Raw genomic sequence first — 19,510 nt, 5'->3', positions numbered from 1 at the left:
GACAATGAAATAAAAAACGTTATTGCTGATTGGATTACATTGACCCAATGATAATGATTTAGTTCAAAGGTCAGATACTGACCTTTTGGATTAGGACATTAATTGGTAGGGGGAAGTTTTGATAGTTTTCCAAATTTTAGCACAGAAAAAGTAAGAAACATGCAATTTCTTTTAGTTCTAACATAAATATCAGGTAAATTTATAATTTTATCTCAAAGTCAAATCCCAAGCGACATTTCATGCATTATTTTTAGATGTTGACATTTTACAATTTGGAATTAAAGTTTGTAGTTTCCCTTCACGTGGGAATAGTTCATGCCAACAAACATCAACATGGATGCCATTTTTCATGAAAAGGTGAGGAAATTATGTGAAGAAAGTAGTTTAGTGATGTTATTTTAACGTTATTACCAAGGTGATTTAGGTTCATATAAATTTTGAGACAGTTTTTAATCGAACTGGGGTCTTTTCACGATCTGACCATGTAAATTAACAGAGAGATAGCACACAAGCGGTTAAAGACAGCATTGCGTCCTATTATTATTGCATTGGATTATAGAGGATTATGCCAATACATCTAAAGTAAATTGATTGCTAAAGTTCAAGCATTCACAGCAGCACTAATTACAACTTATAGGCAGCATTGCGGCCTACACACACAGCTATTACTAGAATTTTATTTATTTATTTTTCAAAATTCAAGTAGGCCTAAAACTATTTATTTTAGGCCTATTGCTATTTAATATATTTTATCAATATTAAAATAACACCCTTGAAATGAAAAGATCTAAATTACAAATTAAAAATGAGCAAGTGAAATAATAAACAAACAGAAAAATAAATTTAAATAAAATCTATCTATTTTTTTTTACTATTATAAGAATGATAAATAAATTTAAAATAACAAATAAATAGATGAATAAATATTGAAATAAGAAGTAGAGTTGCACCCCGTCGGTATTTATCACTCCTAAATCAGTATTAAATTTTAATTGATAATTAAATATAGGCCCATATATTTAATTTATTTCTATTTTAGGTATCATTACTTATTCACTTGTGAGGGGGGTTACTTATATTTATTTATCTATTTATTTGTTTATTTAATTATTTCACTCATTCATTTTTTCTTTTCTATCTAAATAATAGACCTATATAAAATAAAACTCATGTTAAATTCTTCATGTCATCATACCCAAAGTTAAGTAGGCCCTATGCCTGTATAGTTATTGATTCCTATCACTATCAATATTACACATCAATAAGATTTAAATGAGCTGTTTGGACTTGACAGAAAATGTTGTGGTAGTCATATAATCCTCTATAATCCAATGCAATAACAATAGGACGCAATGCTGTCTTTAACCGCTTGTGATAGCACAAGATACTTGCCGGGATACTTGCTCTTTTAGTTTTCGTAACAACAAGTTGCAAAATTCGTCACCCATGTCAGTGATTAGGTATGAAAGGTGAATTCAAATTTGCCATCAAACTGTCTCATTTTATATATCAAATTAAAGCCCTTGAGTAAAGAAAGCCAAAACTGAAAACCTTTTTGTCATAGCACTTTCCGTAGCAAAGTTACATCTTGTCAAACAATTGACTTTCATTTTCAAGTTTCATCATTCATCAAATTTAACAAGAATTTGTCTTTAAAAAAGACAAGTTCACGGATCAGGTGTATTGTACATGTACTTTGAGCTACTTTGGTCTAACATTTAATATTCATATCTAACCTACTCTGCACTTATTCAACAATAAATAAGGCCAAAAAAAAAAAGGTTTGTCTCAAAGCTCGCGCGCGCATTTGTAAAATCATGAGATTTGGAAAAAAAGATGTTGCCTAGTTCCACCCTTGGTGAAATAACTTTATTAGACATTTAAAAGCTGATTTATAGAGAGAAAATTGAAGTGCATAGAGAGCAGTACTTTGTAAGATGGTGTATTGTGAAAGTGCAGAGCGCTTTTTGACAACATGTCACAGGGTCAGACAGGACATTGTACAACTGGTCTGCAGTGGTCCACTTGGTTTTCAGCAGGTAATGACTGCCGGACCAGCGCTAAATTCGAGCCCTGCTGTTTGTGTCTCCAGGCCCACTACAAGTTTGTCTGAGTATCAGTATTTGAACATGTAGTCTTTCATGTACTGGTACATAAGGTAATTGTAATTGCATTGAGAACAATGCGATGAGTCAGTGTTTGCCTATCATAAACTTGTAATAAAAAGACGGACCAACTGGCTAAGTCCAGCTTCATCTGTTAATGCGGGCCAATCATTCCATTTTGTGCAACAGACAGAACTACTATGTTCACTCTGTGCCTGTCACTGCATTTCTTTTAAGGACAGTCTGTATATTTTTTACATATATATGCACACAAAGACATGCAATGCTGTGCATAAGTTTTTAAGAATGATGGTCCGAATGGGCCTTCATGAATGAGAATTGTCAATAAGTACAAAGCACTCTTTGTACATGTACATGTGTATACCTTTAATCTATATTTCCTATTATGTCTTGCAGCAAGAAGGTTCACTATGTGCCCAGCACTGTTTGAACTCCTTACTACAAGGTATGTATGTGCACAACTTGTTCATGTATTCTTGTCCTTACAGGGCCAGAATTTCGTTTTTTTAGTGCGAGAATCAATCTTGATTCTTGCAGAATAAATTTGCGAGAATCATTTGATTCTTGCAAATCAACTTCTGTGTGAACTATGAAAGTTTGCAAGAATCAACTAGGATTCACACAAATCTGTTTACGAGAATCTTTTTGAGAATCCACTCGCCGAAATTCTGACCCTGTCTTAAATTTACTTTAAAATAGAATAATGTTACATATACTTTTTGCAATTTTTTGTTTTGAGTCTTTGTCTTGTAAGAATGTATATTTAAAATTCCGAACAGGAATCACATCCCATTTGAGACATGATTTTTAAAGAACCAAGTGGTCAATTTTCAAAATTCAAAGAATGTGTGATAGTGATAGCTGCTTTATTACTTGATAACATTTCAGATGTTTGGTTTTGGGGTCAGAATACTCCAAAATGACATTTTATGACAGTGCAGTTCTTTCATATATCACGTATGAATCAAAGAACTCATAAATACTTCTTCTTGATCGTGACTGTCTGATGATGAACCTTTCCATGATGTCTTTTGTAGGTGCCTACTTCAGTGCAGTAGATTTAGCCACCATAGCCCAAAGTCTAGATGAAGAAGAGAGACAGAGGATGGCTGAAGGTGACATCAACTCACCTGAATATCTACATTTCATACAGGTATACCTATGTTCTTTTCAAAATCTTTTCATACAGGTATATTATGTTCAAGATAATATATAGTTAATCATAATTACGCTGTTTTATGTATTTTATTATGTTCAATATACGTAGGTTGTATCAAAATGATTGGTAACCATCAGTTTCCAATTTTTATGGACATGGCTGACACATGCACTCGACAATTTTGGCGCTGGAATTTTGAATATCGCATTTTAAGAGTCAACTGTTTTTATTTGTTTTTATGGTCAATATGAGTTTGTTTAAAAAAAAACTATGTGATTAATTTTTTTCTAACATATAAGGCATAATGTCATGATTGCCGGAGACTCCCTTTAACATCAAAGCTAATGGGTACAAATCATTTTGATACTGCTTGTATAATTCAAGATAAGGCAGTGTTTCTCATAGACTTTGGAACTGGGGCCTTGAGGTGCTCATAGCAGCATCACGAGATGAAATTAAAATGTATATTTTAATTACAAATTTAAGCATTGGCAACTTATCATATTGTCAAGACATCTTTGAGGGATTACATAAATGTAACACCTTTTCTTTTCTTGTTATCTTTTCAGCAACCTTCCAGTAATATGGATGATAGTGGTTACTTTTCTGTGCAAGTCATAAGTAAAGCGTTAAGAGTGTGGGGCCTTGAACTAATACCATTTGGTAGCAGTGATGCTATAGCAGCAACGATACATCCAGAGTGAGTAATATGGATGATAGTGGTTACTTTTCTGTCCAAGTCATAAGTAAAGCGTTAAGAGTGTTGGGCCTTGAACTAATACCATTTGGTAGCAGTGATGCTATAGCAGCAACGATACATCCAGAGTGAGTAATATGGATGATAGTGGTTACTTTTCTGTCCAAGTCATAAGTAAAGCGTTAAAGAGTGTGGGCCTTGAACTAATACCATTTGGTAGCAGTGATGCTATAGCAGCAACGATACATCCAGAGTGAGTAATATGGATGATAGTGGTTACTTTTCTGTCCAAGTCATAAGTAAAGCGTTAAGAGTGTCGGGCCTTGAACTAATACCATTTGGTAGTAGTGATGCTATAGCAGCAACGATACATCCAGAGTGAGTAATATGGATGATAGTGGTTACTTTTCTGTCCAAGTCATAAGTAAAGCGTTAAGAGTGTGGGGCCTTGAACTAATACCATTTGGTAGCAGTGATGCTATAGCAGCAACGATACATCCAGAGTGAGTAATATGGATGATAGTGGTTACTTTTCTGTCCAAGTCATAAGTAAAGCGTTAAGAGTGTGGGGCCTTGAACTAATACCATTTGGTAGCAGTGATGCTATAGCAGCAACGATACATCCAGAGTGAGTAATATGGACGATAGTGGTTACTTTTCTGTCCAAGTCATAAGTAAAGCGTTAAGAGTGTGGGGCCTTGAACTAATACCATTTGGTAGCAGTGATGCTATAGCAGCAAGGATACATCCAGAGTGAGTAATATGGATGATAGTGGTTACTTTTCTGTGCAAGTCATAAGTAAAGCGTTAAGAGTGTGGGGCCTTGAACTAATACCATTTGGTAGTAGTGATGCTATAGCAGCAACAATACATCCAGAGTGAGTAATGAAATAAATTGGAAAAAGAAAACGGCAGTGTTGATATATATGAAGCCCCATTCAGTTGTGTGTAGCTATTTAAGTGTCTGTATGGAATCTTTTTTCGGACTAAAATGTGACCTTCTACCTTTAATAGGTAAGTTCAGTCTTATCACTTGCTAGGTATGTTAGCATTGGTTAGCACGCTCCTATTATTTACAAGAATTTCAAAAATAGCTCCCTCTGTTAGAAGTCTTTCCCCCCTCTTTCCCTCCTGTCCGGTGGCACGGATTTACACATCCTTTGAAAGTTGCTTTGCCCCCCTCTGAAAGAGTCATAGCTATGCCACTGCATATATTACCCCAGTTCTTGTGAGGAACTAGCTCAGATATAATGGCAGGCAATCAACATCACATGCATATTGTAAGATCAGAAATGATAAAATTAATTAGGGGTTCATTCATAGGATTGAGGGCATGATCGCTGTTTATGCCTGAGGCGTGAAAACCCCGTTCATACATACGGCCATGTGTTTTGAACTCGCCACCCGTAGCGTTACATCGCAAATATATGAATTTTTACACCAATCGAGTTTCAAATTAGAATATCTCCACAATTATCAACCCTAAACTAGCAAAAGTATACATTTTTGGAAAGCTGAAGGCATAAGGAATGTAACAATACATATTTCAACTCATTATACAGGGTGACCTTGAAGTTATACAGGGTGGAATAAAAAAATTCCTGATACAAAAAGGATTACTTAATGCATTGCTTATTACTAACTTGCAGTAATAAACTGAAAGTAAATAACATCTATTTAGTTAGAGGATAGGGGGAGCCTACAGACTTTGGAAGATAAAAAATCACAGCTGTTTGGTAATCTCGAATACAGGGTGTCCCAAAGTATGTTAGAATTTTTACAATTCATCATATTTTGAACTGAATCATTTTACCCCTAACCCATACAGGAAAAGTAAGTCCATATTTAGATTCCTCATCAAATTTCCTATCAGAAAATGTATACTTTGACTATGATAGGATAAGTAATAAAAATTTTACAGCAACTTTTAGATTTTGAAGACATCCGCATTACTTACTACAGTGATTGATATGAAAACGGGTGGTTTTGTACGTAAAAGTTTGAATTTTATAGACTAAACCAATCATTAAGAGTTTAAAATGATTAAAAACAATTAGCAGAATTGTTTAGCTGGAAATTAAGACCAAAACCAAGTTTATAGCCCCTGTAGCAGTGAATTTATTCAAGTTACACACGTGAAACGTCGCGTTCCCATAGAGTTGTGTGTACCGCTTCCCCCCCTCCGCTTCCCCCCCCCTCCACCACCCTGACTGCTCGCAATTCAATCGACCACAGCTTCGTTAGTTGAGAAGCTATATTGTTCATATTTACAGGTTATTTAGTGGTATTATTTAGCTTTTAAATGAGACCAAAACCATGCCATAATCTTTTTGTTTAGCCGAGGTATGACGAATTGAACAGATCACAATTTGAAAATACGTAACACCACCACCCTTTTTGGGTGGCGAGTTCAAAACGCGTGGCCATACCCAATATTCTGAACATTGTTAGCAATCCAAAACAAATGAAAATTATAAGGTTTACAAGTTTGAATAACATTTTCATACCGTTTTCCTTCAAAAATCGGGAGAAAACGAGTAGGCCTACTTGCAGGAAGCAGCTCGTGAGGTAAACGGCCGGGAGTCAACACGTTCATCCCTTGCGCTCCGCGTGTGATGGGCGCGGTGACATGTGCGTGTACGCAACACTAGCAAATCGTGGATAGCGTTAATTGGGTTCCAACGCAGCTTGTTTATGCCCTGCGTACTGGTCATAAACGGTATTTATGACCAGCAAAAAAAGGCGCAAATCCAATCAGAAACGTTGTTATATTGTGAGTATGTATGAATAATATACTGCGCCAATAAAGTATCCTTACACTTGGAAAAATAATCACAATTTCCGAACTGAACAATATTGGGGTAAATATGTTTTTTTAATAGATGCACTAGCTAATCCTGCACATTATGACACCACATTGAATCCAATGTGACTTCAAGAAGCAAAGTTACAAGCATTTGATTAGACAAAGGTCCCGTTTTAAAAGTGACAAACTAGCCTATTCAAAACTCCACAGACTAGACATCTGGTTTGAGAGTGGTGAATGGCTAATTTATGTGTTTGGCTTTAATTTAAAACAAAAGGAACAAAAGAAATTTGAAACAAAAGAACTGACAAATAAAATGAAAGCTTTGAAAAGTACAGAGAAGTAAAAACTAAAATAAAAACTGTTTTAAATAACGCTTCATTGAAGAAACTGTGTTGGCTCTTTGTTTCGCTTGTTGGAATCTTTTTACGCCTTATATAGGCCAGTTTGTCACTTTTAAAACTGGACCTTCGTCTATTCAAATGCTTGTAACTTTATTTCTTGAGGTCACATTGGATTAAATGTGGTGTCATAATGTGCAGGATTAGATAGTGCATCTATTAAAAAAACAAATGTACCCCAATATTCTTCAGTTTTAAAATTGTGATTATTTTTCCAACTGTAAGGATACTTTATTGGCAGTATATTTCATAATCTTTCAATGAGATGTATATGTTCAAACCATTAGAAATACAGCAAGTCTAAAACCCATTCCTTATTGTCAAATGCAAACCATCGAAATGTCTGTGAATAACTGCCATGTAAATAGAGAATACAGAACTATTTTTTTCTACTCCATGTTTTCTTCACAGAAAAGAGAGTGCCTTTATATGTAACTTCAAGGACCATTGGCTTACCATACGTAAACTTGGGTACCAGTGGTTCAATCTGAATTCCTTACTCACTGGACCAGAGCTTATCTCAGACACATACCTCAGTATGTTTATCACACAACTTCAGAGAGAAGGTAAATCAAATCATTTAGTTCTTTATTGAAACTTGAATACAGCTAAAACTGTGTTCAACTCACTTTGAAAGTACAGACCTATTTCACCTTGTCAAAACCAATTATATTTTACTGCTCTTTTCAACCGTCTTGGAGGATGGCCATCTTCAGAGTGATGTTTTTTGATCCAACATCTGTACACCAACACAGCACCAGTGCCCAGAAGAGGATCATGTACATGACTAAGATAGTGTGCCCCTTGTCTCTGTTCTGTGCTCACCGCCTTATCCAGATTGTTTCTCTGATTTAGTTTTGAAAAGATGAAATGTATATTATGAGTTTCTGCAAACCTAATGAAAAATATAATAAATATCTTTGAATTCAATCATTTATTTACAGCAAAACTATGTTAATCTGACTTACAAATTCTATAACACCTCCCATATTGTTTTTCTTTTTTATTCTTCACCGTATATCCACAGGTTATTCAATATTTGTAATAAGAGGTAAACTACCTGATAATGAAGCTGACCAAGTACTACGTCTAATGCCAGCTGTACAGACCCAGAGACCAACCTCCTTAGCTGAGAGAAACCAGCAACAACAAAGACCAACATCATCAGCAGGTGCCTCAACATCGTCATCTAATATAGTCAGTCTAGGAGACCTACAGAGTGCCTTAGAAGCCAACAAAACATTCATGTCAGGAGGAAGTGGGCGTAGTGGAGGGTCTTCACAAGACGTACAGCTACAAGATGCTATCAAGCTTAGTATGCAAGGTGAGACTGTGATATTGATGGCAGCTCTTAGTCCTGACGCCGATCAGTTTGACTACACAAATTTCCTGTACGACTGATGTAATATATCCTTATTCCCTTGTCCTGCGAAAATCAGCTAAGTCCATTGTACACTTGCATTTATAAATCCTTGCGTATAAAATCCTCATACGAAAATGGTGTTACTTTCTCCCAAGTGCTAAACTCCTTGCGTCGTTCTCCAAACACATTTATAACTCCTTGCGCAGTTCTCCCAATATTAAACTCCTTGCGCTGTTCTCCAATACTAAACTCCTTGCGCAGTTCTCCAAATCACTGTACTCCTTGCGCCGTTCTCCAATACTAAACTCCTTGCGCTGCTTTCTCCAAACTTGGTGCTATTTCCACCTTTCACACAATATCTTCAGGAAGCAGGACTGCGATGCAGTTGTCCCCACTTATTTTGACAGTTGCGTTGAATCAAAACACCAGACTTCAGCAAGTCGACAGAAGAATATATTTTCCTTTCTTGGAAGAAGTACGTTCTTTGGCGTATTCTAGATCTTCTCCGACAACACTGGCAAATAGTAGTACTTTGACTACATAAAATATTTCTGGTGTGCAATTTCCTTTCTTTGAAGGAATTGGACTGTAAGCATATTAGCTAGCTAGCCCAGATCAACACTATAAACTGTGAAGAAATATGTTTACCTTTTCTTATATACCAAGCAGTTGGAAATCCCCAAATATTAATAGCCCAATGTGATTGTGGGAATTCCCAAGCCTTAATTATAACATTAACCTTTCTCATTACATCACTTCCTGAGGGGAAATCCCATTACATCACTTCCTGAGGGGAATCCCATATATGTTGTCATCTTCACTTTACAACCTCAGGGGGGTTTCCAAATATTCCAAATTAGATATGATTCAACTTGTTTTGCTCAATTTGAGAGGGGAATTCCCCCAAAATGTCATCACTCATGTAACTTTGTAAACAAAGATAAATCATCAAATTAAATTACTCAGGGCACATCACAACATATTGGTGCACTAGTCGGAAAATATGAAGTACGCGCATCGGAATCAAATTTACAGCACACTGGTACTGGATTGGTACTGCATTGGTACTCTAGAGTAGCCAAAAAGTAGCTGGGTAGCAGTGTATCTCTGGGATGGCAGTAGCAATCTGGTAGTGAATTTTAAGTTGAACATGTTTGCGAGATTGAGTGTGTGAATGGGTTGTTGGATGCTTGTGTGAGAGAGTAAGCATGTGAGTGGTGGATATGTTGAGTGATTGATAGAGAAGGATATAGTGAGTCAGGTAACGAGCCAATAAGGAAGTACAAACATCAAAATGAGACAAGTGACCAATCAAAACTGAGGCAGATTAGTATCCCTAAGCGACTTATGATGCTTTTGCAAGATGTTATTGTTTTAATCTGACAGTCATTCTTTTTTGCAGGTGTTTCTGGTGGTAGTTCATCAGGGGAACCAGCAGAACCAGTAGATGTGGAACAGCTCAGGCAAAAGAGACAAGCTTTCTTTGAAAGGTAGGGATATATAAGCAGGGTTGTAGCTACGGTGGGTGGGGCCTGTACTCAGGGTCTTAGCTAGCCACCCGTCTGGCCGTCATTTTAGACAGGGAGTTTGCTCCTGGGATGGGCAAAATTAATGCCTTTGGCAGATGCTATATTATAAATTGTATGTTTTGAGAAGCTAATTGACCTTTTTAGTAGACCCAATTTGTATAACAAGGCCATATAAGCACATATTTGAACTCTTTGAACCCCAATGAGCTATAGATGTCTGGTAAATGTTTTAAAGGTCAAATGACGGGCAACCCTCAATTTCTAGCTAAGACCCTGCCTGCACTCGCAATCTCCACCCAGTACTTTGGTCTATCTGAGCCTGACTGCCTGGCACAGAATAATCACCAAACTTAAACATAATCACAAGAAAGAAACATTCATCGCAAAATATTCAACTTCCGGCGCAGAGCATAATATCAGAATGTCAACGCAGTGTACAAACTGTAATTATATTATACTAGGCTGACATTCCTCATCATGGCTTGAAATCAAGCCCTAAAAAGCAGTAATCACAAACACCTCACATTGTTCTGATGGCCTGGTAAACACAAAATTTCACCTTAATTTTGGGCCTAAAATAGTAAAATCGAAAAATAGGACCAAAATGATGCCCACCAGGAATTAGTTTTGTTTTTCAGACAACTAACTGACTAGACTAATTCCAATCAGCCGTCTACACTTCGCATGTACTTTGTTATACTTCGTAGTGACGACTGATTATCTTACAGTCCATATCGTGACGGACTTCTGAGAAATATTCAATGCGACTTGGTTGTGCGCCGACTAGCGGCGCCCGTGTACCAGATCGCTGTACCGCGCCTCTGTGACAAGATCGCGCTCTGAAGTTCTAAAAACAACAAACCTGGTCAAAAGGTCAATTTGGACACAACTGCGCATGCTCTATGCCACAGGAATCCTGTTGCAAAATCCGTCACTTTTTTTCCACATAGTTTTCTCAGTCGTCAATCCAGACGGTTGACGACTGAGGGCAGCAGTCTACTAACTGACCCTGATATACCACTGAACATGTAAAATACTTGGACCCCAAAAATGGATTTTACAAAGACCACACTGACTGATGTAAGTTCTTAATTTGATTAGTTCATGGTTATCAACACTACATTCTGATGATTCTGTCTTCAGATATCTCACTTGCAAAGGCTCACACTATCAAATCGCAGAATGTCTGCTGAACAAATCAGTAACCAACATCACCACATTGACTGCAAGTGTAATATTATCCTTTATACTTGAACCCAGATAAAGATTATAGGGTCAGTCCATGTCAAAACAGACTGAGTGTACACCCACCCTCTTGGATTATGCTCTCCTTTGGCTCAGGGGTACCTTTCATGGACCCCTAGGTGAGGTCATAAGAAAAAAATTCAAATTCAATTTCGTTTCCGAATGGCGGGCCATCTAAGTAGCTCTAAGTTTGGCGACCTTGACCAAAATTGGGAATTTAAGGTGTCCAAATGACAAAGCGCTCTCTTTGAGAGGCATTTTCTTCTTAATTAAATCAGTTGTGACCCTCTTTTTTTTTTTTTTTTCTCACTGGCTGTGTCTGAAATGCCTAATGCCAAAAAAGATTGATTTCGGAATTTCGTTGGGATTTCAGAGGGGGTCAAAATCAGCACTTCATACTGTTCAATCAAATTATCTTTGATTTTGAAGGACCCATGATAATGCCACAGTGCACTTATAGGTCCTAATTATGTTCAGAATGGATTAACCATGTGCCAATGTCTATGAGCAATTCAAAAAGAGAAATTTCTAGACCCCTACAGAATTTTAGGCCCCCCTAAAGTGGTTCAGCCACAAATGGCGCTTAAAATCTGCAATTTTGACACCTAATAACTTTAGGTGTACACCAGATATGAATTTCTAGTCTTTTGCATCTGAAAGAATGTAGTCTAATGTTACTAGGAACATAAGATTTGTTTTGTATTTTTGTGTTTTGATACTTTCAAAAGGTCGTTGACCTATGAACATTTTTCGTCATAGCGCCTCCTGAAAGGTCTGACACATAACAAACTATACATTTTGGAATCCTCATGACCATACGAGTAATTTGATATATTACTTGACATAATTGGGAGCATTCTGAAAATTTGACCCCATAACCTGTACTTTGCATGTGCATCGTTGCGGGAAGTGCATTTTTGACCCCTTAAAAATCCATACAGAGGATTAGAAAGTAGTTTTTTCTTATTACTTGACTCAAGAGCAACTTGAAATATCAGGATAAATAATACAAATGGCTATAAAGTGATCAAAAATATAAAAAAATATCATACTAAAATAGGCATTTTGTACCGTATCCTGTATGCATGGTATGTTAGGCAAAAATGACTATTTTTGAAAGCGTCAACTTAATACTAAAACACAAAAAATACAAAACAAATCTTATGTTCCTAGTAACATTAAACTACATTCTTTCAGATGCAAAAGACTAGAAATTCATATCTGGTGTACACCTAAAGTTATTAGGGGTCAAAATTTGCCGACTTTAAGTGCCATTTGTGGCTGAACCACTTTAGGGGTGGCCTAAAATTCTATAGGGGTCTAGAAATTTCTCTTTTTTTGAATTGCTCATAGACATTGGCATATGGTTAATCCATTCTGAACATAATTAGGACCTATAAGTGCACTGTGACATTATCATGGGTCCTTCAAAATCAAGATAATTTGATTGAACAGTACGAAGTGCTGATTTTGACCCCCTCTGAAATCCCAACGAAATTCCGAAATCTATCTTTTTTGGCATTAGGTATTTCAGACACAGCCAGTGAGTGACCACATTCAAAAAGAGGATCACAACTGATTCAATTAAGAAGAAAGTGCCCCCCAAAGAGAGCACTTTGTCATTTGGACCCCTTAAATTCACATTTTTGGTCGAGGTCGCCAAACTTTGATTGCCCGCCATTCAAGCAAACGAAATGGAATTTGAATTTTTTCTTGTGACCTCACCTAGGGATCCATGAAAGGTACCCCTGAGCCAAAGGAGAGCAAAATCCAAGAGGGTGGGTGTACACTCAATCTGTTTCGACATGGACTGACCCTATATTAGAATGTTGAACACATATTGAAAAAAAACCCATAAAACTTTGATCTTTTTGTTTGCTTTCGTAGACAACAACAAACACAACAAGGTGCTTCTTCTTCAGCCTCTGCCTCTAGCTCTCAAAACGACCAAGAACTGAAAGATAAACAAACTGTAGAACACAACTCCACTCCAGTGCCTCTTCCTTCTAGGAAACCAGTGCCAAAGCCTGCGGCGTGTAGCAATGCTGCAGCCAATTTTGTAGGCGGTGAGGATGAAAGTGAACACTATGAAAATGATGAACAAGTGACAGAGGAGGCGATGCTAGAAGCTGCCATTAGAATGTCAATGCAATCTCAAGAAAAAAGGTGATGTCGTCTGGAAAATTTTGTCTCCTATATTTGCAAGAAAAACAAAACTGGTGTTCTGTGTCAGAAGAAGTGACTGCTCCATGTAAGCCCACATGTAATGTGACACAGGTATGGCAGGTGTTTTTTCATCATTATGTGGTGAAGATAGTACTGTATGTGTAAGTTACTTATGTGTTCTTAAGCCTATGAGTACTCTCTAGTGGAGCTGCTAGGATGCCCCGAAGAGTACAGAAAGAGCAGAGGATGGATGATTTGCATGATTCCTTTGTAGAATACATTGTTGAATAAATTCACCAGGATCGGTACAGTAAACTCAGTAACTAACGTTCTTGATATCTGATCCAGAAATTGCACTTACTTTGTGTACTTTTCAGCAACACTGTTGCCTTTGTCAACACTTGTCTCGTCATCAAGTGTTGACAAAGGCAACAGTGTTGCTGAAACGTACACAAAGTAAGTGCAATTCCTGGATTATATATCAAGAACTTTGGTTACTGTATGTAGAATACAGTTTTGTTATGGATTCATCTAATTATGCAGCTGGGGTCAGTTGCTCAGCGAAATATTTTATTTTACCAAAAATATTTTTCCTTTTCATGCCATCAACGTTTATGGTCATATTTGCGTCAAAAATGTTTTACGGACCAATCACCATCTAACCATATTACAAGGTATCAGAGTTATTTTTTGCTCCATATGGAGTTGGGTTTTTCACCATGTAATCTTGCTTCATGTAACCACTGCCCAAAAGCCACTATAGATTTGGTATTTTGGGTGGAAAGTTTTATTTCTCATTTCATGTCATTCTTTGACTTTGAAAAGTGATTGTTACTTGCACAATGTGAAGGTTCTATATGAGCCAATTTACTTTATTTCCCCCATTTTGACCTGTCGTACCTACATTTGACTACAGTGTGAAGTACAATTTTGCCTGAATTTCCCAGGCAACATTGTGAACATGTGCAAACCATTCTCTGCAGACTTTGGTCTTTAACATTGCAAAGTTATATAAATACTGCTTTCAGTGTCAAAAGTGGGACTACTCAGTTCTATTTTACACTGGAACCTGTGACCTTTTTTAAAACTTGTGTGTTATTGAATTGTGTATGGCTCATTAAGTATACAGATGTTTATTTTTACTTGCAAATTGGTTTTGCCATTAAGGGCCGTTTGTTTTGTATAATTAAGTAAAAAATGTATGGTATGTATAAAAGTATTGCTTTCACCGTTTTGTTTTCTTTCTACTGGAGAGCAACTTGTGTATGAACTCTTGTGTGTCGTCCATATACAAAGATTCAGAAACAGAACTGAAACTAATCAACCAGAAACACAGATGTAAATCAAATCTTTGGTCTTCCACCCACTCAAGGACCAAATATTTTTGTTCCAATATATATAGATGTTTTAAGCAACATGTACATGTATTTCTAGTTGATCAGATTCAATTAATGTAAAAATGGCAATTTTTTTGCAGAACATTAATATTTGTGGTACATTATTTTCAATGTAACTGCCACAAAAATAAAAATGCTCAAATATGTGATGCGATTAAGCTTAATGAGTCTGATGTCGATCAAAACCAAAATTCAGTTTTATATTGCATGACATGAGCTATTCTCAGAGCTTAATCTTGCTGAAAACCACATCATAATGAGACTTACGGAAGTTACGATTCCAGAGATATGGCCATTTTAGTGTTGCTAAGAACAATAAAATACAAAGGAAGTTGAATACTATTATTGGCTATATCTCAAAATCAATATTCCTGACATTAGATTCCTTTTGCTTGATCACGTCACATAAATATGTTCTTTTATATTATGTAGGTCTATGTAAGAAGACTCACAGGAAGTAGTTCAAAATTGCAGAGCGCAAAAAAATGCAGGTGCAAAATAACCTCTTACACAGTACTCCATGTTATGATGCAAGACTACATGTGATACAATCAAGCAAAACAAGTCACTCATCAATAAAATCTTTTTTTTTTTACTATCTGTTTTATTTTATTTTATCAATAAAATCTATAATGATTGATTATTTATTCAAACACTCTTAGGTAGCGGGAACCAATCGAAGCAAACGTTAGAAAAATGCCAGGAGTATATTAATTGTGTGTGTAATGCATAGGTGCGTACTATATTAAGTGCAGTGCTTTTGGACACATTTATTTTTCTTGCAGGTTGATGCATTATATTTGCTTGCATTTTCCAACATTGTTTTTGTGACAAATTTGTTCTTGAATGCGTATCACTTGTACTGAGATGATGGTGATATGGCTAACGCACCCTCATTGCAGTGCTCATGCATTAGACACATCAAACATCTCGGTACACAGGTCTGGAAAAATTAGGGAATTCAGGAATTTCAAGCCCATAAATTTCATATTATATAGCGCAAATGTCAAAAAATCTAAATTATTTGAATTCAGAACTATATTCTTCGTATTCAGAATGCAATTTGATGTGTCTGATATGCTCTCAGGTCCAACAAAAAACACTGTGCAAATGTTGCTATCCGATTCCTTAAAGCAATAATGTGTGATTTGCATAAAGAATAGATTCTTATTTAAATGTTTGCTTTCACTGATCACATTATCCTCTTTTAATTTCGAGCCAAACAAATGAGGTATAACGAAGAAAATTGCGATTCATTCCAACACCTACAATGCGTGTACTACGCTCGCCGAACATATTACATGTAACTGCACGGAGCATCGCGCTCGACGTGTGTACATACAAGCTGCCATCCACGGTACATGTTAGCAAATACTCGATCGCTGAACTCGGAATAAAACCGGGTCGACCCGGTTTTAATACAAAAAGTTAAATTTTACTGTTATTAAAGCACTTCAGGCTTAGTCTTTATGTGGTATTTTAGTATACCACTGGGCATTATAATTATGCAAAAAGTAGAAATCCGAGTAAAATTGATGGCGTCGCTGTGAAGCAAATCACACATTATGGCTTTAAGCTGGGAAGGTAAAAGCAGCAACATTACACATGGAGGAATATATTCTGGACATGTGAACACAGGCATGAACTTTGACCTTTTTAGGGCTCAATGAGTGTATGTTCCTATCAAAAATGGGGTTATGTTGATGAAAACATAGCAATATAAAAGCATTTTAAAATAATAATAATTTTTATGGCCATAATATAAACTTTAATAAATCATTTTGCTTGATGGTGTCACTGTGTATTCAACTTGCACAGATATTTGAGTTGTTTGATTGGTGCAAATCTATGATAATTGTATATTTTTTTATTGTTGTTTGTTTGATATTAAAATAAATCCTGTATATCAGGGTTAGCATTTTGGTTACATAGTCTGAGAAACAATGGATTCCTCAAAGGAATTTTGTGGGAATCATTTGATTCTTGCAAAGTATCTACTGTGTATTGTACTAGAATCGGATGACTTGTGCAAATCCATATGATTAAGGGTGGTCTTAGCCCTGGAATTATGGAAACCTTAGCCCTGGAATTATGGCCTCATAACTTCTAAATTGTTGGTCTAAAGTATATAAAAGTACACATATCTAGAATGGAAATGACTTGATGAATCCAGCTGTGAGGTCAAGTTTGGGCAAAAATGTTCAGTTTTGGAAAAAAATTCCCCCCAAACAGGTTTTTACTTTATTATAAGACTGTTGCATTTTAATTGAACATTCAGTTGTCGAGATATCATTGTTCATAGTCGCCAATTTGAAGTGACTGTCTGTCTTAAATTGAAAAATACTTTGACTCTTATGATTTTCATATCAATCTTAACAATAGGTATTCTAAACATATCAAAGATTCCAGTCCCAATGCATTTTGCCCAGAAAAAGTCTCACATATGATTAAAGCACAAATACCAAGATCATTTTACAGAATTTTTAGTTTGTTGGATATTTCAACTAGGCCTGCATGACTAAGTTGCCAATAGTTGAAGTCGGCGCAGTCGTGACTATTTGGCGATAGTCACGACTACGACTAATTACAGTGACTATTCCCGAAAGTTCAACCAGCAACAAAACTGAAGTAAAGACAGATTCTAAAAGTGTTAAAAATTGTTTAAGAACTTCTGCTACCGCCTTGAAAATCTTTGAGAAATTTATTTATAACTTTATAACCTATTACTTTTATTGCTTGTAAGAACTAAATAAAGGATTAGTGGATGTTTTTAAGTGTATTTTGAATTTAAAAAAAGTAAGCTTGAACTTCAAGCAAATTTTGACCTTTGATAGTCGCCAGTAGTCATTGTCGATTAGTCGCGACTATTTGGGTGGCGATTAGTCGACTACTAAAAAAGCCTATGTCGTGCAGCCCTAATTTCAACAAGGTGCTCAGATTTTGCTACAAAAGGATATGTGACCCTCCGATGAATATTTGCCATTATCAATCATTCTAATGAAAGGAATGAATCTTTGAAAATAGTTTCTGATTTGCTTGAATGATTCTTTGCCTTTTGTTCATTGCATAAATTTGTATGCATGTCAGCTTAACCTTGTCTTGTATAGAGATGAACTATAGGAATGACCTTTTATTTAATGTCCTTTAAGAGGAAGTATTTGAAGCTTAGAAACCAAGTTGATTGCTAATATGTATTGTTGTTAGTGTCCATGGACAGTTGCTTCATGGAATCTTATCCACTCATTTAGGATGTGTTTAATAACTACCATGCCCTATAGAAAGGTCATTCACTTTAGTAATTGTACTGAATTTTGCATGTTCTGGTATTTTTTGTGCTGAACAGCCATTTATAATTCTGTGTGAAAAAAAATTCATTTTGTTTATTCTTCAGCTGGCCAAAAAACAACTAATCATTGTCAGCTAGTCATTGTCTATTAGTCGCGACTATTTGGGTGGCGATTAGTCGACTACTAAAAAAAGCCTTATGTCGTGCAGCCCTAATTTCAACAAGGTGCTCAGATTTTGCTACAAAAGGATATGTGACCCTCCGATGAATATTTGCCATTATCAATCATGCTAATGAAAGGAATGAATCTTTGAAAATAGTTTCTGATTTGCTTGAATGATTCTTTGCCTTTTGTTCATTGCATAAATTTGTATGCATGTCAGCTTAACCTTGTCTTGTATAGATATGAACTATAGGAATGACCTTTTATTTAATGTCCTTTAAGAGGAAGTATTTGAAGCTTAGAAACCAAGTTGATTTCTAATATGTATTGTTGTTGGTGTCCGTGGACAGTTGCTTCATGGAATCTTACCCACTCATTTAGGATGTGTTTAATAACCACCATGCCCTATAGAAAGGTCATTCACTTTAGTAATTGTACTCAATTTTGCATGTTCTGGTATTTTTTGTGCTGAACAGCCATTTATAATTCTGTGTGAAAAAAAAAATTTGTTTATTGGCTGGCCAAAAAAAACACCAATTGGAGTTTTAAAACAAGTGAACAATGGTTGATTGATAACAAAAACTGGCCCATAAATTATTAAAGAAAGGTGGGCAAAATTATTTTGTTAAGTGGTTGCAAAATTTTCAGTGAACTGTCCAATTTACTAAAATAGTATTCAAAATGTTAGTTAATAGAGGCATACAATATGCATTAAATTCATAAGATAGGACTGTCTCTATTCATTAAAATTCTAAAACTACTTAAGTACGAACAGGTCGTGTAATTGTGTCCACTTTCCTTACACATTTAGTGAATTTTCTAAACATAAGCATTTAACATCAATAACATGTTAGAGGAAATGACTAGGAAGGATGCCAGTGGTGGTTTTCCTAAATCTGTGCTTAGAGCTTCCATTTGTTCCATGTACTGTTACATGTGATATTTATATTTTTGGTTAGACTTGTATTTTATATATTTCAGTTGGAGTTACAGATTTATTTTATATATATTAAGTAAGAAGTAGAAATACTTGGTGTTCTGACTATTCTGTTTGAGACTCAACAAGCAGGCTTCATACTTTTTCTTTTGGAAGTATGCCCTTTTAAGAGTGTAATTAGATTTATTTTAGCTAGATGTTGGTTTTGAACCCATGCGATAAGATCAGGCTGTGT

The 19,510-nt window shown here is 35.9% G+C and overlaps 1 protein-coding gene across 4 annotated transcripts; it reads left to right on the top strand.

Moving 5' to 3' along the window:
- The first annotated feature begins 303 nt into the window (after positions 1-303).
- LOC140153152 (ataxin-3-like) lies at positions 304-13,907 on the top strand. 4 transcript variants are annotated; one of them, XM_072175804.1, is made up of 8 exons: positions 304-357; positions 2,523-2,571; positions 3,164-3,279; positions 3,855-3,985; positions 7,601-7,755; positions 8,217-8,513; positions 9,955-10,042; positions 13,214-13,907. In XM_072175804.1, the coding sequence occupies exons 1-8, from the start codon at positions 316-318 to the stop codon at positions 13,494-13,496; spliced, it is 1,161 nt and encodes a 386-aa protein (XP_072031905.1). In that variant the 5' UTR covers positions 304-315; the 3' UTR covers positions 13,497-13,907. The 4 variants fall into 4 exon arrangements, with proteins under 4 accessions (XP_072031905.1, XP_072031902.1, XP_072031904.1 ...); XM_072175801.1 differs by lacking the exons at positions 304-357; positions 2,523-2,571; positions 3,164-3,279; positions 3,855-3,985 and adding an exon at positions 4,355-4,610 and having other exon boundaries at positions 13,214-13,906; XM_072175803.1 differs by lacking the exons at positions 304-357; positions 2,523-2,571; positions 3,164-3,279; positions 3,855-3,985 and adding an exon at positions 4,620-4,735.
- Positions 13,908-19,510: the final 5,603 nt, after the last annotated feature.

The sequence above is a fragment of the Amphiura filiformis genome, chromosome 5 (genome assembly GCF_039555335.1).
Source record: "Amphiura filiformis chromosome 5, Afil_fr2py, whole genome shotgun sequence".
Taxonomy (NCBI): Eukaryota; Metazoa; Echinodermata; class Ophiuroidea; order Amphilepidida; family Amphiuridae; genus Amphiura; species Amphiura filiformis.
This window is presented reverse-complemented; position numbering and strand designations above follow the sequence as displayed.

Coding starts and splice junctions, on each gene's coding strand:
- LOC140153152 (XM_072175804.1), top strand. CDS start 316: ATGCCAACAAACATCAACATGGATGCCATTTTTCATGAAAAG. Junction 3,986..7,600: donor GCAGCAACGATACATCCAGA/GTGAGTAATATG, acceptor TTTTCTTCACAG/AAAAGAGAGTGCCTTTATAT. Junction 7,756..8,216: donor CACACAACTTCAGAGAGAAG/GTAAATCAAATC, acceptor GTATATCCACAG/GTTATTCAATATTTGTAATA.